We start from the raw sequence: 25,968 nt of genomic DNA, 5'->3' as shown, positions 1-25,968 counted from the left end.
CCCAAAGTACTGGGATTACAGGATGAGCCACCATGCCCAGCCTCTCCATCTTCTTTTGGCCAGGTGCATATAGTTATGTTTGAGTTAATTAAATGTACACATAAAGAGGCACCATTGTACAATGATAAGTACAACTTCACCATGAATATAGTGACACAGTGATCCTACTATGGAGCTACTAGCTACTCCAAGTCAGGGCTACTTTCTTATCTAACTCATTACTATTAAAATTTATTTTTCTGAGCTACTCTGGGCCACTCTGCCTATGGGATAGCCCTGCTCTGTCTATGGAGCAGTCAAAGAAACAATTTTTTTTCTGGTGCTGAAGACAACTCTCATTCCTAAGAAACCCAACCCCAAAACAACTCTCACTCCTAAGAAACCCAGCCCCAAAACAGTGAAATGCATTTTCTAGCTAGATTGGTATCAGAAGTTTTTAAGCTGCGCTTAGCTCCCATGGGTCTGTGACCCATTTAGGGCTTATACTCTCAAGGTAGGTAGAATCAGTGCATAAGAATCTGACACGATACTCCCCTCCTCATTCCACCACTTGGTGACTTTGGAAAAGTTCTTGCTCTATGATCCAGCTTTACTCTCAACATTATATAAATGCCTAATTAACTAAATTGGACAAAGTAGTAGCTCAAAAGGGACAAAAAGTCTTCCTACACAGAACTCACTCTCTAATAAATGGATAACACATGGCATATGTTATTTAAATGCTAACAGGTATTATATAAATATCAAACAGAAACTTATCAAGAAATGATTGCCTTCATTTCCCACCTACAGTTTAGGAAAAAAAGATCAATAATACCTTGTGGAGGCAGGAGTGTAGGAAAACAACTATTACAGATGAGAATTTAAATTGTTACAATTCTTCCAGGGGCTAGTTAGGCAATATATTCCAAAAGCCTTTTTAAAAAAAACAATGTACAAGGCCCGGCACTGTGGCTCATGCCTGTAATCCCAGCATTTTGGGAGGCTGAGGCAGGCAGATTACCTGAGGTCAGGAGTTCAAAACCAGCCTGGCCAACATAGTGAAACCCAGTCTCTACCAAAAATACAAAAATTAGCCGGGCGTGGTGGCGGATGCCTGTAATCCCAGCTACTCAGGAGGCTGAGGCAGGAGAATTGCTTGAACCCAGGAGGTGGAGGTTGCCGTGAGTCAAGATCCTACCATTGCACTCCAGCCTAGGTGACAAGAGTGAAAACTCCGTCTCAAAAAAAAAAAAAAAATCAATGTACAAGTCCTTTGTCCCAGCAACTACATTTCCAGGGAATGTAGATCTGCGCAATATGATACAGTATCCACTAGTTACATATGGCTACTAAGCACTCAAAATGTGTCTAGTCCCAATTGAAATGAACTGTGATTATAGGATATACTCTGGACTTCAAAGACTTAACATGAAAAAAGGAATGTAAAATATCTCATTAAGATTTTTATATTGATCACATTGAAATTATAATATTTTTGATATATTGGGTTAAATAAAATGTCTAAAATTAATTTTACCTGTTTCTTTTTTAAAATGTGGTTATTAAAAATTTTTAATTACATGTGGCTTGCATTATATTTCTACTGGACAGTGCTATTTTTAGATAAACTGCACAAATATGTATGTACAAAGATATTTATCAAAGCATGTTTTATACAAGTGAAAAGCTAGAATAAACCTAAGCACCCATCAATACAGATTGGCTAACTAAATTGCAGTAAATCTATAAAAAGGAATACTTTAACTCCTAAAAATGCTGATGTACATTTAAATATACTGACATGAAATATTAAGCAGGAAAAACAAGCCTGAAAATAGTACATATTTATATGATTCCATTTTTTGTTTTAAAAAGTGTGTGGTGTGTGTGTGTGCACGCAAAAAGGTCTGGAAGGATATTCATCAAAATGACAACTATGGTTATCTCTGGGCAGTAGGATTACAGCTAATCCTTATTTTCTTCTTTATGCTTCTATGTATTTTCCGATCTTTGAAATAAGCATGACATACTTTTATAATTAGAATGCTGAAGTTATTTTCAAAAATGATAGCCATCAACTGAAGCAAAAAGATCAATCTTACATCATCTTGGCTAGATGAAGTCTGCAGCAATAAGGGTCCTTAAGCCTACACAATGTTACAATTAGTGGGGGTTGCAAGTGCCTTTGTCCCAAGCAATACTTAAACCCATCCCAAGTAATTAAAAATATTTCAAGGTTCTACAGAACATTGTGAGAACTTTGCCATGAACCCATAAAGTGTTAATTGAGAGAACTCTGAAATAAGTGTTTATGGATTTTTCACCTAAGGCAACTAAGTAATTTAAAACGGGAGGATTTTGGTGATAAAATTAGTTGCCTCTGGGACAGGGTGCTGGGCTGCAGGGGTACAGGATTATCACTGTATAGTCTTTAGCATTTTTGAACCATGTGAATGTACTGCCTACTTAAAAATAAGTAAAACTTTAAAAACAAAACATTATCAAGATTCCATGATTGCCCATAGCTTATGCAAAATGTAAAACATTATTCTTTAAGGTGTCTATTATTGTTAAGGACAAATTACCATTAAAAATTTTAGTCTAGCCGGGAGCGGTGGCTCATGCCTGTAATCCCAGCACTTTGGGAGGCTGAGGCAGGCAGATCTCGAGGTCAGGAGTTCGAGACCAGCCTGGCCAATATGGTGAAACCCCATCTCTACTAAAAATACAAAAATTAGCTGGGTGTGGTACCACATGCCTGTACTCCCAGCTACTCTGGAGGCTGAGGCAGGAGAATCACTTAAATCCAGGAGGCGGAGATTGCAGTGTGCCAAAGTCGCGCCACTGCACTCCAGCCTGGGTGACAGAGCAGGACTCCATCTCGGAAAAAAAAAACCAACAACAAAATTTTAGTTTAGTCAAGTCAAAATAATTGGGGCTCTTAGGGAAGGACCACAAAGATATAAGAGGGTAAGTATGAAGTGGGAAGATGACAGGGTGCAAACAAAATATAATTTATTAATAGTGAAATTTGTTTTCATACTCTTAGGCAAGTAAAAAATCTGAATACTTCCTCTGTATTTATATTACATTATACTGTGTTCTTGGATGTTTTGCTTATGGGAAATATCAAAATGTCAACCATTGTTTCTATTAAAAGTCTTTAATGATACTGCATTTTAGACCTGTAATGAAACATGGTGCTCACTGCAGTTTGTAATGCATCTCATTAAATACATTAATAACATGCATTTCACTAAAAGGTCAACTTATTATGACTGAAGTTTAGCTTTCCTTTAATCACTTCATTTAAAGCTATAGAGCAAACTCTGAAAAAGACAGTAGGGTACCTGTTACAGAAACACTCTCTAGGACCGAAAAAAAACAAAAAAGACACGTACTCACAATTTTCCCACCCATCCAAACCAGTCATTTTTTTTGTTTGTTGGTTGGTTGGTTTGTTTGTTTGAGAGAGTCTCGCTCTGTCACCCAGGCTGGAGCACAACAGCGTGATCTCCACTCACTGATAACCTCTGCCTCCTGGGTTCAAGCGATTCTCCCACCTCAGCCTCCCAGGTAGATGGGATTACAGGCACCCACCATCATGCCTGGCTAATTTTTGTATTTTTGTAGAGACAGGGTTTCACTATGTTGGCCAGGCTGGTCTTGACCTCCGGACCTCAGGTGATCCACCCACCTTGGTCTCCCAAAGTGCTGAGATTAAAGGCGTGAGCCACCACGCCCGGTCTGTATGTTTGTTCTTTTTTTGAGACAGAGTTTTGCTCTTATTGCCCAAGGCTGGAGTGCAGTGGGGCAATCTTGCCTCACTGCAACCTCCACCTCCCAAGTTTAAGAGATTCTCCTGTTCAGCCTGAGTAGCTGGGATTATAGGCGCCCGCCACCACACCCAGCTAATTTTTTGTATTTTCAGTAGAGATGGGGTTTCACAATGTCAGTCAGGTTGGCGTCCAACGCCTGACCTCAGGTGATCCTCCCACCTTGGCCTCCCAAAGTGCTAGGATTACAGGCATGAGCCACCATGCCAGGCCAGTTATGTTCATTAAGAAATTACTGTTAATGTTTTTATGTGGCATTATGGTATAATTTTTAAAAATCCTTATCTTTTGAACATACGTGCTGAAAATTTTACTGATGAAAGGATGTGTATTATTTGCTTCAAAATAATCCAGAAAGTGAGCGAAGTTGGTATAGCTACAGATGAAATAAGATTGACCACGAATTGATTATTGCTTAAGCTGGTGAAGGCATGTGGGGGTTCATTGTGCTATTTGTCTACTTTTATATAAGTCTGATATATCCCATAATGAAAAGTTTTAAATAACTCATGGTGAGATTTCCTTAAGTAACTTCCCTTCCTCCTTACATATCATTGCCACCAACATAAAAGACACTTAACACAGTAGAACATTTTAAAAGAAAGAGAAAAGGCCGGGCGCGGTGGCTCATACCTGTAATCCCAGCACTTTGGGAGGCCAAGGCAGGCAGATCATGAGGTCAGGAGTTTAGGACCAGCCTGGCCAGTATGGTAAAATCCCATCTCTACTAAAAAAAAAATTACAAAAATTAGCCGGGTGTGGTGGCACGCACCTGTAGTCCCAGCTACCCAGGAGGCAGAGACAGAAGAAGTGCTTGAACCTGGGAGGCAGAGGCTGCAGTGAGTCGAGATCGCACCACTGCACTCCAGCCTGGGTGACAGAGTGAGACTCCATCTAAAAAAAAAAAAGAAAAAAGAAAGACAGAAAAAGCAAACCTTTTTAGAGAAATGGTTTTGTGCACAGAAAATCCCTTAATTTTGTTAGGATTACTCCATGACTTAACACATATGCAGCCACTAACATATCAGACAATGTCTTTGAAATCACTTCCACAGTTCAAGTTTAAATTACCAACATGTAACACCAGGTGACTGGGGAGTAAGTTTATATGTTTGGGGTGGCGTGTGGAGAGGAAGGAGATATTCATTTAGTTTCTGAAAAGCAGTGTTTAGGGTGCTGAAGCTACAAAGGCATGGTACTCAGGAGTTTACTGGGGCTAGAATACAGCTGGAAGTCTGTTATTTTAGAGGCAATAGTTAGGGCTATCAGAGTAAGTGACAGTGCCAAGGAGAGACTATATTGAGAAAACACAACCTGAGGATGGCATTCTAAATGGAATGAAATTTACGTTGAGAGGATACAAAAAGAGCTAGAGAAGAGATCAGAAAGGTAGGAGAACCCAAACAGCACAGGTAGTGTCACCAAACTAAAGTATTTCAAGGAAAAGTTAAACACTTCAAGGAGGTAGTAGCTGGCTATGGCAATAAGGAAATCTGCAGCCATCTTTCCATAGTGTCGTAAGAGGCCAACACTGCATTGTAAGTATTAGTAAACTACAACACTTTACAGAACAATTAGTTAAATTATATAAAGAATCCAAATACTAATAAAAAAGTAAAAAACACTGAAGACTAGTGATGCTCAGTTACACTGATAACTATTGAGTGATTGCTCACATGGTCGAATACTGCCAAATGCCTCTTTGCGCAGAAGATAATACTAGTACCTAACATTCATGGTGAGATGTGTGCCAGACACTGTGCTAATGCTTTCTATTGATTATGTCCTTTAATCCTCACAACCATATTATCCCCATTTTACTGTGAAGTTAAGTAACTTGCCCAAGGTCACATGGCTAATCCATTGCTGAGATGAAATCTAAACCAAGCCGGTCTGACTTTAACTACTCTGTAAGACCAAGCAAATCGAATAGAGATTTAATTAAAGACAATAAGTTCCAGTGTTTGTTCTGGGGTTGGTACAAATTCAGCCTATGTTCCACATCAGCTATATAGCACAGTATAAATAGGTCATCCAGAGTAATGTGACCAAGAATTTTCTCTTTTTTTTGGGGGGGGGGACACAGTTTCACTCTTGTCACTTAGACTGGAGTGCAATGGCATGATCTCAGCTCACTACAACCTTTGCCTCCCGGGTTCAAGTGATTCTCCTGCCTCAACCTCCCAAGTAGCTGGGACTACAAGTGCACACCACCATACCTAGCTAATATTTGTATTTTTAGTAAAGATGGTATTTCACCATGCTGGCTAGGCTGGTCTCAAACTCCTGACCTCAAGTGATCCGCCTGCCTCAGCCTCCCAAAGTGCTGGGATTATAAGCGTAAGCCACCACGCCTGGCCAAGAATTTTTTTTTTTTTTTTTGAGACGGAGTTTCGCTCTTTTCGCCAAGGCTGGAGTGCAATGGCACAATCTTGACTCACTACAGCCTCCGCCTCCCAGGTTCAAGCGATTCTCCTGCCTCAGCCTCCCAAGTAACTGAGATTACAGGCGCCCACCATCACACTTGGCTAATTTTTGTATTTTTAGTAGAGACGAGGTTTCACCACGTTGGCCAGGCTGGTCTTGAACTCCTGACCTCAGGTGATCAGCCCACCTCAGCCTCCCAAAGTGCTGGCATTACAGGCGTGAGCCATTACACCCGGCCAAGAATTTTTCTTAAACTCTGTTTATCAAAACAGGGGAGTATACAACATATTATGTCATATTGCCACAAGAAGACCAAAACAGACAAAAATTAGCTACTCTTCAAATGCACACAAATTCTCATTATTAGAAAACTCCCTACCCTCTCATCTTAGGATATGTGATACCAAAGTTCCTTTCTTCTTCCTCCTCCACCACAACCCACCCTGTCAGATTAATAGATGCTGTCAGATTAAATGAGGTTCATCAATGAGGTAGAGGCAATTGGTTAAGTACAAAAAAGAGTAAAAAGATCAGAACAAAATAAAAGTGAAATAACATTGCAGTAATTAAAGACACTAAATGGGCTGGGTATGGTGGCTCACACCTATAATCCCAGCATTTTGGGGAGGCTGACACAGAAGGATCATTTGAAGAAACCAGGAGTTTTGAGACCAGCCTGGTCAACATAGTGAGACCCTATTTCTACAAAAAAGGAAAAAATTAGTCAGGCATGGTGGCTCATGCCTGTAGTACCAGCTACTCAGAGGGCTAAGGCGGGAAGATCGCTTGAACCCAGGAGTTCAAGGTTGCAATGAGCTGTGATCACACTACTGCACTCCAGCCTGGGCAACAGAGCAAGACCCTGTCTCATAACAAAAAGAAATTAAATGGTATCCAAGAATATGGGTCTATTATACTGGATACTGACTAACCCCTAAAATATCTGTATTTTAAGATGAATTTTTTAAAATGAAAAAGGCTCAAGCAAAAAGAATGAGTAACAAAATGAAAAATGCCTTATCGTGAAACATTTAAAACATTTAATCTAGAGCAGTCTAGGTTTCATTCCAAAGGCATATCAGGAATTAGGGTACTAGGGCACTACACATAGCAGCGAAGTGCTCCAAAAATCTCAAAAAACTTGAAAACCATCAATCTGTCATCTATTTGAGAGCGAAAGGAGGCAAAGACAGGGGAGGGGATATAAACAGCCCACCTCACCCTCACAGGCTACACAAGGTTCCTGGAAGGACTGCCCAGACTTCCCACAAGGGAAGAAGCAGACTTCAAGTGTGACAGGACACAAAACCCAAAAACTGGACTCTAGGAAGCCATTCCTAATTACATCAGATATTCACCTACGAGAAACGTTCCAAATTAGATATCCTCCTCAGGTCACTTCCATCTCTAACTCCATGAAACCAAAAAAACAAGTTTTAAAGAGCAAATGAAAACACAAAGTCTCAGCATGCAAGTAAGACATATTGATCCCAGCTGAGCGCAGAAGCTCACGCCTGTAATCCCAAAACTTTGGGAGGCCAAGGCGGGTGGATTGCTTGAGCCCAGGAGTTCTAGACCAGCCTAGGCAACACAGACTGTCTCTCTTTAAAAAAAAAAAAAATAGAGATATAGATAGACAGATAGATAGATAGATAAGATAGATAGATAGATAGATAGATATAGATCCCAAACACAGCGCACTCACCCTAAATCTCCCTGTGCCCCAGTCCTTCAGTGCCACTGGGTACACAGGCAAGCAGCACACAGGAAGCAGTGTGGTGCAGAGGGAAGATTCCTACATCATAAGGCAGAAAAGCTGGAGCTTCATCTCTGCCACACAAATAAGCTCTGCAACTTTGGGCAAGTCATTCTAGGTCTCAATTCTCTCATGTGTAATATGAAGACACTGGGAACCAAATAGTCTCTCAATTCCTTTTCTCTTCTAGAATTATTTATAGCTGAGTAATTCTCCTCTAAAATGTGTTCCTCCCTTGGCAGTATCATCCTTCCTCACTCTATGCCACTTGAAGAAAGATATAAATAAGATCATCTTAGCACATTGTTCTAAAAACCTCTCAAACATAGGAAGCATCTTTTAAACACAGATACAACCAAGTTTAATGAGCTGAGTTAGACATTCTTTTTCTCCCTTTCTACATCAGTGGGTTTTCAAACAGCTTTAAAGAATTAACTCAGGGCCAAGCTCAGTAGGTCACATCTGTAATCCTAGCACTTTGGGAGGCAAAGGTGGGAGGGCTGCTTAAGGCCAGGAGTTTGAGACCGGCCTGGACAACACAGTGAGACTCTGTCTCTACAGGCACGGTGGTACATGCTTGTGGTCCCCGCTACTTGGGAGGCTAAGGTGTGAGGATCACTGAGGTGGGAGGATCGCTTGAGCCTAGGAGGCCAAGGCTGCAGTAAGCTGTGATAGCGCCGTTGTACTTGAAACTGAGCAAAAGAGCAAGACTCTGTCTCAAAAAAAGAAAGAAAAAAAAAAAGAAGCAACTTGGAAAGCCAAGGGGGATAGAGAGGGGAGAGCAAGGGCAGATGAGAAGAAAGCACAATAAACATGGCTCAAGCTCCCAGTCCACTTCAGTCAAAGCTGTCTTCATTTGACAAAGTGGTTCTAAGTATCCCAACAGGACATAAGTATTCTTACTATTTTTCAGGGCGCTGGAAAATTCTGGGCCACCTTTGTCCTTGAACAATGGGAAAACATCTGGTTGAGGAAGTTGGTTGGTGGTCAACAGAGCTTTTTGTAGTTTGATCCTTCCTTCCAAGAGCTGGTCCCACAGTGCTGAAAAAGAAAAGAGAATCCCATTCCTCAATAATAAGATGCTCTGGGGGTGAGATGGTAGGGGCGGGGAAGAACAGGAAACCACACCAGTCTCCAAGCACTGCAGCTTTAGCACTTTAATGCCATGGAAACAAATATTCTCTATTATAAAAAATAAATTCAGTATCCATGAAGCAAGTATTTGCTACAGCAGAGTGGGAACGCTAAAACCCAAGGAGAGGAGAAAACACTCTTCTCTTCAATCTTCCCCAGTTGCAGGCAGTACTAGAGCAGAACCAGTTAAGCAGATCAGTGCAGAAATGGCTGGCTAAGCATACAGGAATAGGGCTTTAGGCCTCTAGGTAAGTGGGGCATGTCACAAACTAATTGAAAGGACACAGGAGACAGAGAATAGCCAAAAACAAACAAATGAAAAGTAGACCAAATGCAGATACTTTGAAAAACAGGCAATCAGCAAAACCATGTACAAACCTATCTGGTTCTTCACAGCTCTTCCTTTCTCCACTTCCTCAGAAACTCTGATACTGGAGAAGGTCATCACCACACCATCATCCTCACTGCTTCTATCTCCAGCCCTGTCTTCCTCACTCTCGCCTTGGAAGTCTTCCTCGTCATCCCCTTCTTCCATGCCACTCTCTTCATCTTCATCCTCCTCCTCACTGCTCCCAAGGTCATCCATTCCCTCAGTAAACTTCTCAAAGTCAGTGATGCTCTGGACACTGAAGCCCGGTGTTTTTGCAGAGTGGCGTCTGCTCTTCTTGCTCTTGTTCTCCCTATGACCACCACACTCCTGTTCCTCAGCAGCACCCAGGTCATCCTCATCAGATTCCTCCATATCCAGTCCCTCTGAATCTTCATCTCCAGACCCTTCCTCATCAGGTATTTCCTCGTCTAAACAAGAAGAGAGGGAAGAAAGAGAAAAATGGGCGTTACCTGGAGAAAATACCAAGCCATAGAATTCATTTCAACTAAAGCACTGTGGCATCAGGGGGGAAAATATCTTACTGTACTCAATTCAACAATATATTTATTACATATCTACAATCTCTAAAATGGCTAAGGGAGAAGCAAAGATGAATAGAACATGGGTCCTACCCTAACAAAAGGAGCTAGTGGGAAAGACAGATACAAAATTACAACTCAAGGAAGAATCAGAAGTGCTTTGACAAAATTTCAATAACCCAGAAGAGTAAGAAATTTTAACTGTGGGGCAAGTGAATTTAAGTTAAGCTCTAAGGAAGAGCTAGCATTTGGTCCGGCCCTTGAAGAACAGTAAGATTTCAACTGGTGTTAGAAAATTACGAGTTTTCCCAAACATGATCTGAAAAAATGTACAATCTATCACACTCGTGCGCCCTATTTACTAAATACTTATTAAGCACTCACTATGAGCCAGGGGCTAAGGAAAGACAAAGATAATTTAATACCTGCAGGGAGGAGTTCATGGTCTGGTGGGAGGGGTAGATATGCACGCCAATAATTATATTACAACGTCATTAGTACACAGTGTATGGAGATGGAACCACCTAACTCTCCTGGAAAGGTGGGGGATGGTTTCATGTGGAGAAGGACACATTATAATTTTACTTATGAAGCATAAGGGAATTAAGAGAGAAGAAAAACAGGAAACCGCACTGGAGTGCAAGATGCACAAAGAAGTGATGGGAGATGAGACTAGAAAGTTGCTCAGGGACCACATCAGGAAGGGTCTCGTCTTTGATGAGGACTCTGAACTTGATCCTATAGTAGATAGAGTGCTAGTGAAGGCTCCTGGTTTTACTTATGCTTAGAGTATCATCTGATACTTAGAGGTTTTTACAGTTTATCCAATCTGTTCCACGGTAGAACATAAAAGCCCCATGTGTTTCAAGTATGAGTCTAAGATAGACCAGTTTCTCAAAACTTTCTTCAATAAAATAAAGATTTTAGGAAAGCATGATGGGTCTTCAGTGCTTCTTTAAAGAGGTATATATAAATACAAACTTAAGACACAAAGCTGCCAAAAATACAAATACAGAAACTCAGTGCCAAAACAGTAAACAGAAATTATTATTTAAATTCTTTGAATGTACGCCATTTCTCAGATTAAGAAACATTCATAGAGTTTACTACAGTGTACATCTTGGAATCAGACGGCCTTCATTTGAATCCTGTTTCTTCCGCTTACTAACTATATGACCTTGAGCAAAGTTACATAACCAACTTTTCCCTCAATTTCCTTATCTGTAAAATAGGGCTAAGTAGTAATAACTTTCTGGGCGATTGGGAGGATTAAATTAGGTGATACATGTAGTGATAATGGTGATAATTTTTTATAAAAATTTGTCTAATTCCAGGTGATGTTACAACATTTTTTTTTTTTTGAGGACTTACTGAGTCCCAGGCTCTTAGAACTTAAATTATAGAGCTAAACTCAGTGCCTGACGCATGGTGAGAACTCAATAATATTATCATATTTGTCTCATGATTGGTCCCTTTATCAGTCTCCAGGCAAATATGAAATGAGCTTATCAGGAGCTCCCAGAACTACATCAAGGACTAAATCATAGCTATCATAACCTAAATGATAGTTCCTTGTATATTATCTATGGATTCTCAACAAGATGCCCCTGACCTTTCTAACGGAAAACAAATGACATTCTCTCAATAATCACCATATCTAGCCCCTTCTTCCACTCTGAGAAACTTACAGTTCTTTAAAACTATAAGCGCACAGACTCCTAACTCTTTTGCAGGGAAGAGAAGGATTAGGTGACTTTTTAGAATGGCAAAAAATGAGTTTCACAAATAACTAATAATACACAGTGCTTCAATGCAAGACCTGAAAAACCAAAAGACAGGGGTCACAATTCAAGGGTAACATGCTCATCAGACACAATGATTTTTCAGCTCATAACCCTCTCCAATAGCCAATATGCACTGCCTTCTCTGTCACTCCATTGTAGGGTGAGTCATTAGTCTGAACATAAGGAGTACAGCAACTGAATCACTCTGGGCTTTAGATTCCTTATGAAGTGAAATGAAGTAATCTCTAAGACCCTTTCTAATACCAAATCAATGGTCTCTCCTAAGATAACAGGTATGGGTGCCTGACCAACACGGACAAACCCTGTCTCTACTGAAAATACAAAATTAGCCGGGCGTGGTGGTGCATGCCTGTAATCCCAGCTACTCGGGAGGCTGAGGCAGGGGACTCGCTTGAACCCCTAAGGTGGAGGTTGCAGTGAGCCGAGATTGCGCCATCGCACTGGCAACAAGAGTGAAACTCGGTCTCAAAAAAAAAAAAAAAAAAAAAGAGGGGTATGCAGACTAGTCTTGCAGAGATCATGGAGGGTGGTGGGAGGATTTTAACCCTAAAAAAATTAGGGAAGAAAGAGTTCCATGCAAAAACGTCTACTCACCAGACGATCCTGGCAGAGTCTGTTCCCAGTGGTCTTCATTCCATGCTTTTCTAGAGGTGGTTCTGCCGCAATACCTTTTGTCTGTGTCCAAGAGGGAGGCTGATGCCAGTTTTCTAATGCTACCCACTGCTAGGAAATCACCTTCCCCATCTTCCCCTTCATCAAACCTGTCAATCACTCTGGCAGCAGTAGCTGTTGGGGAAGGGGGAAAAGGAAACAGAATCTCCAAGTTAGCAGAAATTTTAATGGGAACCCAGGTCGACCCATTCATCTCATACTTGAATGTCCTCTACAAAATCCCCACCAACTTCCAGGAATAGGAAATTCATTCTTTCCCAAAGTAGAACACTGTCTTATTGCTGTTTCTAAACGGAGAGATGACTCCCAGCATCTACTAGTGGGATCTATCTCTATGACTTGGATCCTATCAAACTAGTTGAATTCCTCTTCAATGCGTGACAGTCGCTCTAATATCTTAAATCAGCCATCACGTTCTCCCCTCACTTTATCCCATTCTTTGGGGGAGTTTTCTTTGCTTATTCTGGCTAAACAGCCCCGGGTTCCTTCAACTGATCTTCCTAAGACATGGCTCAGCACTCGCATTTATCCCTCCTTATTCTCCCTTTCTCACACTTTTGACTCAAGTCTAAAGCAGGATTACTCCCAGCTAGACTCTGAACATCAGCTTACAGAACAGCAGTCTCAGTCGTCAGCCACTGAACAAGTGTCTTGAGACTTCAAAAGGCTTAAACAACACCAGAAAATCCTTCCATCAGTCTCCAACTTAGTTTTTCAGAGCAACCAGAGTTAAAAACACGCGACTTTCTTCTCCCCCTTTCTAACGCAATACCAGAAAGGGCATCCTCAAAGCTAACTTCCAACTTGCTAGCAGACTCTCTGGCTCCCTCCAACAGCCCTGGAGCAAGTAAACCCGAAGACCACCTCCTCTCGGCCTGAGCCCTCGACCTGTTCCGCCCATCCGGCCGGGGACCAAGTTTCGAGTGCGTGTGAAAAGAAACCGAAGCCCTCCTCCCCAGCCCGGGACTACCCTTGCGGGAGGCGACATTCCTCTGCGCCAAGCGAAAGAACGCAGGCCCGGCGGCCTCGCGCACGCCCCTCCCACGCCGCCCCCGGGCCCCACAGGGCCTGGCCCACCGCTCTGCACGTGGCCTGCCCCAGTCCAGTCTCACCCTCCTCGGGGTCCGCCTCAGGGTCCGCCTCGCTCGGTCGCGGGTTCAACAACTGTTCCAGTTGCAGCGCCAGGGGCTGCGGCCCCGCCATCGTCACCAGCTTCCGGTCCACTCCGCTTCGCGCCCTTAAATGTGCGGCCCAAACCCCGGCCCCGACGCTCCCTCCCGGCCGGGTCCTCGTCGCCCAAATCCGATTCCCCAACACCACCACAGACCGCGCGGAGGCCACCCGACAGCTCGGGACCGGCAACTTCCGGGAGGCGCGCGGGAGGGGGCGGGGCCTGCGCGTCACTGCGGGCGTTGCTAGGATGAAGGCGGAAGCGCGCAGAAGGTTGAAGAAATTGGAGCCGTGCGGGCGCGTGTGCGCGTGCGCGTGCGCGTGCGCGGGACGGGGCGGTGCGGAAGCACGCCAGGGCACGTAACAGCTTCTGTAGCTGGGACGGGATTGTGATGCGCGCGGCCAGTGTACCCGTGTACAAACTATGCCTCGAGATTTGTGCGAGATTCGCTTAGGAATAAAGCGTAGCTTAGCCGTGCCCACGGTGGCTGATTTGGAAAGGAGGAGAGAGTAAAGCTTATGCTGCTCAAACCGCAGGTGCGCACTCGGGCGCGCAGAGACTGGGAACCAAAACAGGTTTGGCATTTCGCGATTTAGAGTAGTCTGAGGCCGGACGCACGCCTCCCGCCCTTCAGCGGCCAGGATTTGGGAATCCTATGTCGGGGATGTGCACATGTAAGTGTGTGGCGGACTGCTGGCGTCTATTAATGGAAATACTTAGGAATCGCTGTGGCTAAAGATAGTTTCTGTAGCGTCTCCAAGTATCCTTGCCTGAGCAAGAAAAAGGGGGTGGGGTGTGGATTACTCCACTGCATACCCCTCGGTATTGATTATCTTTGCTGTTCAGAGATGAGGACATGCTCAGACACCTTAAGCAGGTGCAGAAATGCAGAAAAATACAGGTCTACCATTAGAGGAGCAGACTCAAAATATAAAGACTTAATGGTATAAATGTAATTGCACCCGGCACACGGAAAGACACAATCGCTTTACATCCTCTTTCTTTCAAGCATTCCCTGACTGCCCACTATGTGGCAGGCACTGCTAGATAAGATACAAGATAAGTTGGATTCTCTCCCCACGGTGATCAGCCTAGCAGGGTAGACAAACATGTAAACAAACTGCAATAAGGGATGATAAGTGTGACTACAAAGTGGTCTATTCTTATGGTATCTGTTGGAGGTTGCTTGTAGAGACCTAGACACCTCTAAACAGAATCTGCCTCAAAAGGATCCAGAAAAGAGATGTTAGTGGTGCACTGTGGCAGTGCCCCTTGGGTACAGCCCAAGCCAGTTGGATCCCACAGCTGAACAACTGGGGAACCCCCAGCTCTCCACCGTCTCCCATGGAAACCAAGGGAAGAGAGGCTCTCTGACTTTCACAATCATCATATGTCCTCAAGGTTAAGAGCAGTAAGAGGACACACTTTAGTGGAGTCTGTTCCATGTCCCTGTAAAGTGGCTTTTTTTTTTTTTTTTTTTTTGAGGCGGAGTCTCGCTCTGTCACCCAGACTGGAGTGCAGTGGCCGGATCTCGGCTCACTGCAAACTCCGCCTCCCGGGTTCACGCCATTCTCCTGCCTCAGCCTCCCGAGTAGCTGGGACTACAGGCGCCTGCCACCTCGCCCGGCTAATTTTTTGTATTTTTTAGTAGAGACAGGGTTTCACCGTGTTAGCCAGGATGGTCTCGATCTGCTGACCTCGTGATCCGCCCGTCTCGGCCTCCCAAAGTGCTGGGATTACAGGCTTGAGCCACCGCGCCCCGCCAAGTGGCTCTTGAAGAATGAAGACAACTAGGGCTGCAGAGGAGAAGGAGAACCTATCTGAGGGTAAACCCCCTCAGACATGGAAGGAAAAGAATGCCAGTCTAGGCAGGGGACTCAGGAGAAGAAAACTGCTTTTTACCATCCATAAGAGAACTTAGCCTAGGAGAACAGTTTTTTGTTTTCTTCTGTACTTGCAGTCTTGTGCCTGCGTCTGGGCCACCCAAGCAAAAGTGTGTTCCTTGGTCCTTGGCAAGGTGCCATGGGGCTTCAAAGGACAAAAATGTTTCTCCCACCCCACATTGAAGAAACTACCTCCTGCAATCCTATTCCCTTGCTATGTTGGGTACTTACAATGCTTGGAAACCTGGCCTTCAAGGTAAAGAGAAGGAAGGAAAGAGAAAGGGAGGTGAGTCAGTGCAGAGACCACCTCTAGGCTGTCATGCAAACAGGACACTGCTGGCCAATTTGGGGACTGTGCTGGGCACACACTCGGCAGAAAATGCCATAGACCTGTTTACTTACTCTCCCTTCTCTATCCCAGTCCCTACTGACTTAGGAAGCCATTTTAGCAAGGAATCAAGACCGCTCTACTGTCACACACATCCCAGGGCCCCCCAAAATGCTTGCCTGACCTTATACTGAAGGTAGAAAGAGGACTCCAAGAATGGAGGGAAGAGGAAATAATTCTAGGAATTAAGATGCAACTGAGAGCAGCTGAGGCAAGGGACGGGGGCGGGGTGGCGGGGAGGGTGGTGGGGGAGCAAATTCTCAAATACTCCCTCTGGGGGCCTCTCCCTACCCACATTCCAGTGTCTTGAGATGGTGGGGGAAGGGCTTCTTGATGGAGTAGGGATGGAGATGGAGAGTGGACTGTGGCAAGGAGATTCAACCTTTGACTGCTGTAGAGATGAGAGCAGATGAGAGGAACAGAGAGAGGAGAATAAGGGTGAGCAGTTCCCCAACAGAACAGCAGAACAGCCTTCTCTGGAGAAGGCAGAGGGACACCCAGTCCACAGTCCCTCTGCCTGCCCTCCAAGGGCTGCAAAGTGGCGGGCGATTAGACACAGCAGAAGATGAGCAAGGGATGACACCTTCCAATTGTCCCAAACAACTGTCTGCTCACTTGAGGAGTTACAAGAGTTTAGGAAAACCAAGTTCCCCCTTGCCTCTCCTCAGATGCTGTCCACCCTCAAGTCCCAGCCCTGGCAATGCCTGTCCTGGCTCTCCGCGAGTAATGCTTCCCCAAGTGCCTTACCCAGAGCAGCTCCCCAGCGGCAGCCAGCCCAGAGAAGTTGGGTGGGTGAGCTTCAGCTCCCTCGCCAGAGCAGATGGTGGCCCCCTGCTGCTGGAACCCTGAAGGCAGGTGGCGAGAGGCACAGAGGTGGTGGTTTTAAGATGGCCGCGGGGAGAAACCAGGCTGCCCTTCCAGGCGAGAGGGGACCGCAGTGGCGCTTCCCTCCTGCCGCGCCTCCCGCGGGAGCTCCGCCTAGGGATGGTGCCGCGCGTCCCCGCACCTCGGGGCCAGAGGTGGGCAGCACAGCACTGATGGGAAGGAGAACAGGCCCTGACATTTCCAGGCCTCCTCCTCGGGGCCTTCGGTTCCAAATTTGACTGCTGAGCGTTGCCACCTGTTCGGGTTTTCGCCAGGATTCTGAATCCCGCGCTGAGGGGAGAGACTGCGCCACTGCCACGGAGTTAAGAATCGAATCCACATCGTGTGCCCAACTCGAAAACGCTTCTTATCAAATACCCCGATTCCACAATAAAGCTGCTAAATAATTCAGCAGCCTTGATAGGAAAAAGCAGCTTCCCAATGAGCGCATTCATTTAAATGAATTTCTTTAAAGGGGGCTAGAAAGTAGAGGCTAATAATGAATGTTAGCTATGATATAATGTATATAAATGCTAAAAAGGTAAAAACAAGCCGATCCAGTGATTGCATATAAAGCAAATAAAGAAATGTGCTGCATGCAGGGGCTGGGAGTTTCAAAAGTCTCCTTTGTATTTCATATATTTTTATTTCTGAAAGAATACTACCAGATTCCTCCCGGATAGCCTCCTCTCCCATTAGATAAGCCATCATATGGATGCAGGGAAATATTGCTTATTTTAAAGCCTTCTCTGCAGGAAAAATAAACTTGGCTGTGTCTTAACAAAATTTGAAAACAGCACTAGAAATTATATACCATTTAATGTCAAACCTTTGACATTTTAAATAAGGAAATAAATAATCCAGAGTGAAATCTCAGTGATATGGAAAAGAAATCCTGGAACTCTAATAGCATCTGATACTGAAACACAAAAGTCCACAAGAGTATTTCATAGTAGATAAAATATTCAGATTTCTTCCAAGTCTAATGAAGGATTGGAAAGAATTGAGCTACTTTTAGGACCTTTTGGTAACTCCCAGTTGAAATTTGATTTCTATATTAGTAATTTTTGTTCATCTTTCAGAGAAGCTAATATGTATCTTGTGCCAGGCAAAATAGTTTTCCTTCTGGGGAACTTCAAAGGTAACAAATACTATAAAACAACAATTTCATATCAGTTCTGTGAAAGGGATTAAAGTATTTCATTTCTAGCTGTACTATACCTTCATTTTATATTATCTTTCAAACCACCAAATTAGAAAGCCTTTACATTATCTTTCAAACCACCAAATTAGAAAGCCAGATTATCTATGGGAAATGAATTGAAACTGAAAAGGACCACCTCTAACTATGTATTTACAAGTATCTGATATTCACAAGCCCCGTTTTGCATGTGCAGGGAGAGTGAAAGAGGGAATGCCTTGGATCTCATGTCTAATCACAGACCTGGACCACTCATTTTTTAGCCATGGATTTGATTTCTATTTCAAGTTCTATATTAACTTATCAGCAAACATCTCTTCAATGATATCAGTTAAATCCACAGGATGCAAATCTGTAGCTAATAACAGCAGGAAGCCACAGAGAAAAGCTTGGCTGGCATTAGCAAAAGGTTTCAGCCACAGCCAAGGCAAAGACAGATATATCACCCCAATCCTGCCTCTCTTTTCCACCTGGCTTCTGAGGACCCATTCAGCTCCCCATCAGGGCTCCCCTTTGAAGACATCAAATAACACACCAATTATCTAAACATCAGATTTTCTATTTTTATTAAAAACTCACAAATTTATTCAACATGTTTTCTTTCATACAGTGAATGGTCTAATATGCACTGGAGGTCACACAAGCTTAGGTTTATTAGAACAATAAAAGACATATGAGAAATTTAATATATAAAGAAAAAGTAGCAGCTGTTGACTGCATATTTGACCATAAAATTTAAATATTTTGGACTTTTATTTTAAAGACACAAAAATAAAACCTGTGTGGGTCTATATAAGTCATATTAACAATTGCATGAATGTTCAACAGGACAAAAAATTAGCAAAGATGTTTTCTTTTTTAAACCTTGTAACACTTTTTTTTTTTTTTTTAACACTTTCTCAGGTTGCTGGTGCCAGGCACCTTTACAGTATTTGTGCTATAATTATTCTATTTGGCAACTGTCTGAATAGCATGTTTTCTCTTTGCCTCGTGTAAACAACACCTTTTTACATACTAGCACAGTGAGCCGAAAGCCCTGCAAATCTGTCAGAACATCTACAGGAAAAGAAAAGGAACAATTTTGGTTGATTGCTCAAAACATTTTGTTTTCGAACAAGAGGTTTGAAAACAGGATATATTAGTAAAACACTGAACTCCTGAATTTAACATTATACGTAAACAGTTGACTGTTTTTAGTTCAATAGTCTTTTTTTTTTTTTTAACTTTTTTTGTGTGTGAAGGTAGAATACTTTTCTTGTACAGCTGATGTTCAAGTCATTTTACTGAGCGGTCTGGCTGGAGACCATCCTACCGAGTGTGTCCGTGTACGTGTTTATGCGTGTGTGTGTAGCTTTGTGAAGGTAGAAGAGTTGATACGGAGGGCTTTACATTTAGAATTTTGCAATTTTGGCAAAAACAAAAACCAAAAATCCAGATAGACAAAAAATATATATATAGTCCCACCTGATGCATGGCAGGTCGGCGTTTCTGAAGCTATAAGAGTTTGTTGTCGTTGTTGTTGAACTCTGAGACAACACTAATAAGGGATATCCCAGAGCTAGAACCCTCTTGGCTGACCCGGGAGCGCCCCGGGCCGCTTCACCTCCCTCACGGTTGTGCTCACGGCCTCCCTCCTCAGGGCTCCTGGCATCGCCAATGGCTGTGCGCACCCGCGGCTGCCCTGGACGTCTTTTCGCCGCCCGCCTGCCAGGCGCACACGCCCGCGGGGTCTGTCCACGGATCCGGGTCCAGGTGGGAGTTGGGGAGAGGTCTGCATTTCCCTTGGGGAGCTCCAGTTCTGCACGTCGAGAGCCAGTGCGCGGATCCCAATCCCACCTCGAGGCCGATTTGGATGCTATTTCGTGTCCCCCTTTTCCATCCGGAAGGAGAATGGTTCTCGAGGCTGGAGGAAGGGGGTGGGGACTTGCTTTTTATGTTTTTTTCTTTTTTCTATTTTTCTTAAATAACGGTTCATTTCTGTACAACCACGAACGCCGCAGACCGTGCAGGACCCCGCTACCACACGGCCGCCTCGTTCATTTCGGGGGGGTGGGACAGGTGATTCCCGTAGCTTGCCCCACCGTTGACCGACAGCGACGAGAAGGGCGGGCTAGGCCCGAAGACCTCGGCCGACATGGAGTGCAGAGGCCCGGGCAGGCTGGGCTCGGGGCTGGGCGAGTCCCCGGGTGGGTGCGCCAGGATGTCGGTGAACCGCTGCGCCTCGCTCGACGGGTGGTGGCCCGGCAGAGGGTGCTCCAGGCCACCCAGGGGCGTCCCGGACGGCCCAGACGACGGCACGAAGGGTAGGTCCACTGGCGTCTGGGCCTGCGAGGACGGGGGGCCTTGCGGGAAGAAGTCGTAGTTGCCCCCGGGCCCGTAGTACTCGCTCTGGTAATCTGCGGAGCGGCGGGGAGGGAGTCGGACGTCAGGGCCCGGCCGGGGGCCGGCGGGACCGAAAGGGAGGGAAGGCGCGCCCTCGGCGGGCTGAGGAAGACCACGCGGGGAGCTCGCCGATCGCGGGGAGCCCTTGCGGGCCTGGGTGCAGGGAAGAGGCTGGGCGCAAGCCCGGGAGCTGCTCCTTACCACCCAAACCCGTCATTCAGGGCCGGGAATTGGGCCCTCGGTCTCGCCGCCTCCCCTTGATTTACTCCCAGCCTTCGCCCTACTCGCCCGGACTCTCCAGTGGCTTACAGAGAGGGAGGCGTGCCCCCCGCGCTGCCACCCGCTTCTAACGAAGCCCGCCCCGACCTGGCCGCGCCCCGCCGCTCGACGCGCACCCACCTCCGTAGAAGGAGAAGGGGCCGTTGGGGATGAGCTCGCCCGGCTCCAGGCGGTCCACCAGCGGCCGCATCCGGCGCGGACTGCGGAAAAAGGCGTGGCGTCGGGCGCCCAGCGCGCTCAGCTGCTTCATCCTCCGCTCTTTGGAGCGCCGGTTCTGGAACCAGACCTGCAGCACATGGCGGCGGGGTGAGCCCTCCGAGCCTCCACCCCCGACTCCGGGGTTCTCCGGGCCTAGCTAACACCCCTCCACCGCCCGGCTGGCCGACTCCGCGCGCGCGCGTGTGTGTGTCTGTGTGTGTAGGGTAGTGGTGACAGGGCGATCTCCGACTAGGACCACTCACGGAGGGCCCTGAGCCAATCAATGGTGAGCAGGAATCCCACAGAAGGACCTGGACAGGCCGCCCTGTCTGGAGGGAGGCAGTTGTGGTATAGCTGGGGTTTTTCTAACAGTTACACTATCACAGTTACAGCTTCTCTGGGGCTGTACACACATAGAGACTACGCCTCTCCAAAATAATGTCAGACACACACCGGGCTTCCATTTCACGGTCTCTTGCAGCAACCCTCCTTCAGCCATGACAGAGACACAGAAACAGCCTGTAATACCAAAACCCACAATCTCCTTTTCACACCCATGCACAATCTCACAGTGCCAAACATACTTATCCACAGCCTCTTGCCAATGGTGACACAGACGCACAACTTCTCATTCATGCACGCAGGTTTCACAGTCTCCTGCAGGCCTCAGGGCCTTCCGTGTTGCACACATGTGCACATGCACGGCCAGCCTCCCAGGCAGGTACATCACCCACACCCATGCAGGGCATCCAGGCCCGGTTAACCCGACACCTAGCGCTGAGCCAGAGATTCCCCTGGCCTGGAGCTTCCACAGTCTCACCTCCTTTCCGCCCACAGGCCCAGCTGCATCCAGGTGGCCTCCCATCCCCATTTCACTCCAACTGACTGGAAGCAGAGCTGACTCCCGGCGGAACCACCTCTCTTTGGAGGGGAAGTCCCTGATCTGGGGCTTGTCTAATTGGAGCAACGATCACAAATTTGGAGTTGCAGACTTAGAAGGAGTTGACTTTGTGCAGAAGGTAGAGGCACTGATTGACTCTGGGGGACACTGAGACTTCTCTGAGAACCCGAGGTGGGGGTGGGGTATGTGCAGAAAGAGGGCTCCCCACTCTCTCCAGAGTGTTCAACAGTTCCCCTCCTCCAGCCTCTGGCTGAGCTCCCGCCCCTCCCCCTCCACTGCCCCGATCACCTCTGTTGGGCTGGGAAGAGGGCTTTCTAGATGCTCGAAGGCATCAGGCATTTCATAGGTCCCGCAGGCTCGGGATGTGTCTAGGCACCCCACCTCCAGACTCCATCTCTCACTTCTCTCTGGATTCTGGGGTCTCCTGGGCTCGGTCTCAGTGCCCAAAGTGGCAATATGGGCCTCTGTGGGATGGAGAGGCGCGCTGGGGCCTGACCTGAATGACGCGCATGTTGAGGCCGGTCTCCTGCGCCAGCTGCTCGCGGATGTGGCGGGTGGGCTTGGGTGTAGCAGCGAAGGCGGCCTTCAGGGTCTCCAGCTGCTTGGCTTTGATGGTGGTGCGCGGTCCCCGCCGCTTGGCGCCCAGGTTCTGGTCATCATTTTCGTTGCTACCCCCTTCCTTGTCTGACACGTTGGCGCTCTCCGAGTCCTTGGCGTCGTCCTGCGACGGGTCTTGGGAATCCGGAGACAAACTGGGGTCACTGCCCGTGGTGGCTGAGAAGAGGGAAGGGACAGATGAGCCGGGGCCTTGGCGAGCCTTTCTCCCCCAGGACCCGCTTGCACCTAGCCAGCCGAGAATTGGGGCCTCACCCGAGTGAAGGCTGTTCTCTTTGGCAACACTGCTGTTACTTAGGTAATCCTCTTTGCAGACGAACTTATTCTCATCGATGATGTAGAGCTCCTCGCCAGTGGAGAGCTGCTTGTTACACATCATGCAGGTGAAGCAGTTCAGGTGAAACACTTTGCTCCGCGCTCTCCGCACCAGGTCGCTAGGGGAGATGCCCTGCGCGCAGCCTGCGCATTTGGTACCGAAACACCTGCGGGGGTGGGACGGGGGGAGGGGCGGGGATGGGTCAGCCAGGGGCAACGGGGAGACAGGCGGGGAGAAAGATGACAACGAGAGAGAGGGAAGATGTAAAAAGTGGAGGAAGTAGGAGAGGAGAAACGGAGGGGAGAAATAAGGAAAGAGAGAGATAAAGAGAGGCAGAATTCCGGTTAAGCAGGTGAGGAGGCAGCAGGAGAGACAGCACGGCACCAGGGAAGAGTCGGGAAGAGATACACGCCACGCGGTTGGAACCAGGGGCCCAAGCTGCCCCCCAAGCCCCAGCCTCACTCCCAGCGTTATTCCAGAGGAAAGATGCATCGTCTAAAGAAGGTGGCAAGGCAGTGGCCTGTGGGGGTGGGGGGGAACAGGGGACACTTATTTTCCGATTACATTCAGAAAAGTCGAATTATAGTTAGAGCTCTATATAAACGTGCGCGGAGCGCTGCTTTTCTCTCCTTCATCGCAAAAGGACCCGCACACAGGGTGGGGTTGGCAAGGTCTAGTCCCGCTGTTGGTAAACAAACATAGCCGCGGAGAGCCCCCCGTAGCCACAGCGGGGCCGCCGCCACACTCTTGCCTGAAGCGGGGCAGGTTGGCAAAAGCGGGAGCCGCGGGAGCTGGCTCTGGGCGCCCTGCCGCGGGTTGTGGAGGCCAGGCCTCAGGGACCAACTGGCAAGGGGTACGAGTACGGTTTGCCACCCTCCCGCTATGATCCAGTCATTGCAGAGGAAAACCGAGCAGCCCGCCGAGGCTCAGAGGCTCAGCCCGCGCGTTCTCCCGAAATACCAGCGAGCACGGAGCTTTGCTTCATGATTCCACGCAACCCAACCCCAGCCAGGAGTCCTGGAGCGGCACTGGGGACATCGCGTCTTGGCCCTCTGCCTCCCTGCTCCCTGGTTTGAACTATGACCACAAACTTAGAAAAGCACAGACCAAGTCAGCCGAGTAAATTGCGAGATTTCACATCCGTAGGGTAGAATTACAATTCGCATTTGCTCCTGTTCTTCTCTGTTGACTTGTGTGTTTGTGTGGATGGAGTGGCAAAATTGTGAGTGTAAGATAATATAATTAAAATACTAAACGGATAAGGGGAGTAGGGAGAAGTCTCCCCACCAGCAAGCTGGGGGTGTGGGCTTTCCCCCAGGTTTCAGCAAGGAGGTTGATGGCTGTGGCTGGCAGTTTCCTACGAGGACTACTGAGCGGAGCCCGTGGGAGTCGGAGTCGCCTGGGGCTGAAGCCGAACCACCAGACAACTTCGGCAGCCAGGAGAGCAGGGAAAAACTCCGGGCACTTCGCAGGCTACAGTGCGGCAGTTTGGCCAGGTCTGCACTCGGAGGCCTGTCCGGGTTTGGGGAAGACCCCCGGGCGTGCAGGATCGGCCTTAAGGCCAAGTTCTTTCCTGCCGCTGACAGGGCAGGTGGCCCAGACACTCAACGCAAAAGGCTCGGAGCTTCCCACCAAGACTGCTCGGGGTCGGAAAAGGTAGTGACTGGGAGGGAGCCTGGGCTCAGCCTGGAAGGCAAACAACCCCGAAGGCCTGGAGAATGCAGTTGCTGCAGAGCTTGGCTCCGGGAAAGACAGCAGTCCGGACTACAACGCCCGAGGCTGCCCTGTCTCTTCCAAGCTTGAAGGGGCTTCTGGGCAGAGTCAGGCTCAGACCCTTTCTTCCCAGGCACGTGCAGCCAAACCCAGACCCATAGTTTCCAGGATGCAAGCAGGGCCGCGTCCCGAGCTCCCAGTGCGCCAGCTGGCGGAGAGGCTGGCGCCCGCGGGACTTGGCTGCCCTCTCTAGAAGCAGTTCCTAACTGGGCTGCGAGGCCACGCTAACCTCTGATCCGAAGCTGGCCGGGAAGGGCCCGCGGGGAGGCAGCAGCAGAGGCGTGGGAGGAAAGTACTCACCGGAAGAAGTCGTTCTTGCAGTAGAGTTTGCCTTCCCTGGAGAAGCACTTCTCGGTCAGGTTGCATTTACATTCACAGCACTGGACGCACTTGACGTGCCAGGCCCTGTCCAGCACGTTCAAGAGAAAGCGGTCCAGGATGGGCCTTTTGCAGCCGGCACAGTGAACCATGGTCTTTGGTTTGGTCTGAAGAGGCCCAGAAAGAGCGGGGCAAAGTAGAGCCCAGGGCTCCTGAAGACAACCGGCACGAACTCCCCAGTCTCTCCAAAAAGAGGACACACACTCGGCCGTGCAAGCCAAAACCCGCACCAGGAAATCAAAGTAGGGTGGAGAAAACGAGGCTGATGGGGGCCTGGGGGCGCTTCAGTGAAGTGTGCAGCCGGGGAGTCCCGGGGCCCCGGGCTATAGCTGCGCCTCCTCAGCTCCAAGGGCGAGGAAAAGAAGTCTCAGGCGGACGAGAATGCGACCCTTCTGCCCAGAGCCCGCGAAGGAGTGAAGGTCAGCGAGAACGGCGGCGGGAACGGAAATAAATAAATAAAAACGGAGACGAAGAAGACGACGACGACTCGGCGAGCTCGGGTTGCGAGGAAAGCGCCGCTGAGTTCTCCCGGGCTTGAGGTAGAGCTGTCAGAAGTCAAAGTGCATCTGCTTTTGTCCGCGTATGAGGGCGAGTGTGTGCGTGCCAGGCTGCCCACCACTGGGATTTCCCCCCTCTTTTTAAAAAAAGGAAAGGAAAGAACAAAAGGAGCAGAGAAGCTTTGGATCCTAAACTGCCGGCAACGCGCCGTGCTTCCGGACCCGCCGAGCGCCCGCGCTGGGCCTGGGGGAGGGGGCGAGGGCTGAACGAGGGGGGAGGGAGACGGGGAGGGTAGGAGGAAGATCTTGGTGTTGATTGCTCTTGTTGCTTAGGTTTCCCCGCTTTGGGGGAAGTGTTTGTGTCAATCGAAAAGAGAGGGACAACTCCGGGCAGAGGCAGCCAGGCGCACTCGCTCCTTCCCTACCGCCCCAGCCCAGTCACCTCGGCCCTTGGCCTGCCTGGCGGCCTCCGTGTCCTCAGGGCGACCCTCCCTGCGCCCGGGCTCCTTCGGGAGGCACTACGGGCTGGCTTCTCACCGCGCCTGGCCGTGCATCGTGGCTCCAGTCACAACTCGCGGCCGCCTGGGCGTACAGCCCCGCA

At 47.6% G+C, this 25,968-nt stretch overlaps 2 protein-coding genes across 4 annotated transcripts in view; both read right to left on the bottom strand.

The window, feature by feature from the left end:
• Nucleotides 1-13,971, bottom strand: part of AATF (apoptosis antagonizing transcription factor) — a 116,154-nt gene extending 102,183 nt beyond the window's left edge. For all 3 annotated transcript variants that reach the window (XM_033183805.1, XM_033183804.1, XM_033183806.1), the window contains exons 1-4: nt 13,634-13,971; nt 12,444-12,635; nt 9,514-9,933; nt 8,905-9,042 (exon numbers count right to left, since the gene is read on the bottom strand). In XM_033183805.1, coding sequence (XP_033039696.1) covers nt 8,905-9,042; nt 9,514-9,933; nt 12,444-12,635; nt 13,634-13,724 — 841 coding nt within the window. In that variant the 5' untranslated portion in view covers nt 13,725-13,971. The remainder of the gene's footprint in view (nt 1-8,904; nt 9,043-9,513; nt 9,934-12,443; nt 12,636-13,633) is intronic.
• Nucleotides 13,972-18,569: 4,598 nt separating this feature from the next.
• Nucleotides 18,570-25,677, bottom strand: LHX1 (LIM homeobox 1). Its single transcript, XM_033183807.1, has 5 exons — nt 24,793-25,677; nt 22,659-22,885; nt 22,285-22,562; nt 20,810-20,975; nt 18,570-20,424 (listed from the first exon to the last, which is right to left on the bottom strand). The coding sequence occupies exons 1-5, from the start codon at nt 24,960-24,962 to the stop codon at nt 20,045-20,047; spliced, it is 1,221 nt and encodes a 406-aa protein (XP_033039698.1). The 5' UTR covers nt 24,963-25,677; the 3' UTR covers nt 18,570-20,044.
• Between the last annotated feature and the right edge of the window lie 291 nt (nt 25,678-25,968).

The sequence above is a fragment of the Trachypithecus francoisi genome, unplaced genomic scaffold (assembly GCF_009764315.1).
Source record: "Trachypithecus francoisi isolate TF-2019V2 unplaced genomic scaffold, Tfra_2.0 Lachesis_group20, whole genome shotgun sequence".
NCBI classification, from domain to species: Eukaryota; Metazoa; Chordata; class Mammalia; order Primates; family Cercopithecidae; genus Trachypithecus; species Trachypithecus francoisi.
This window is presented reverse-complemented; position numbering and strand designations above follow the sequence as displayed.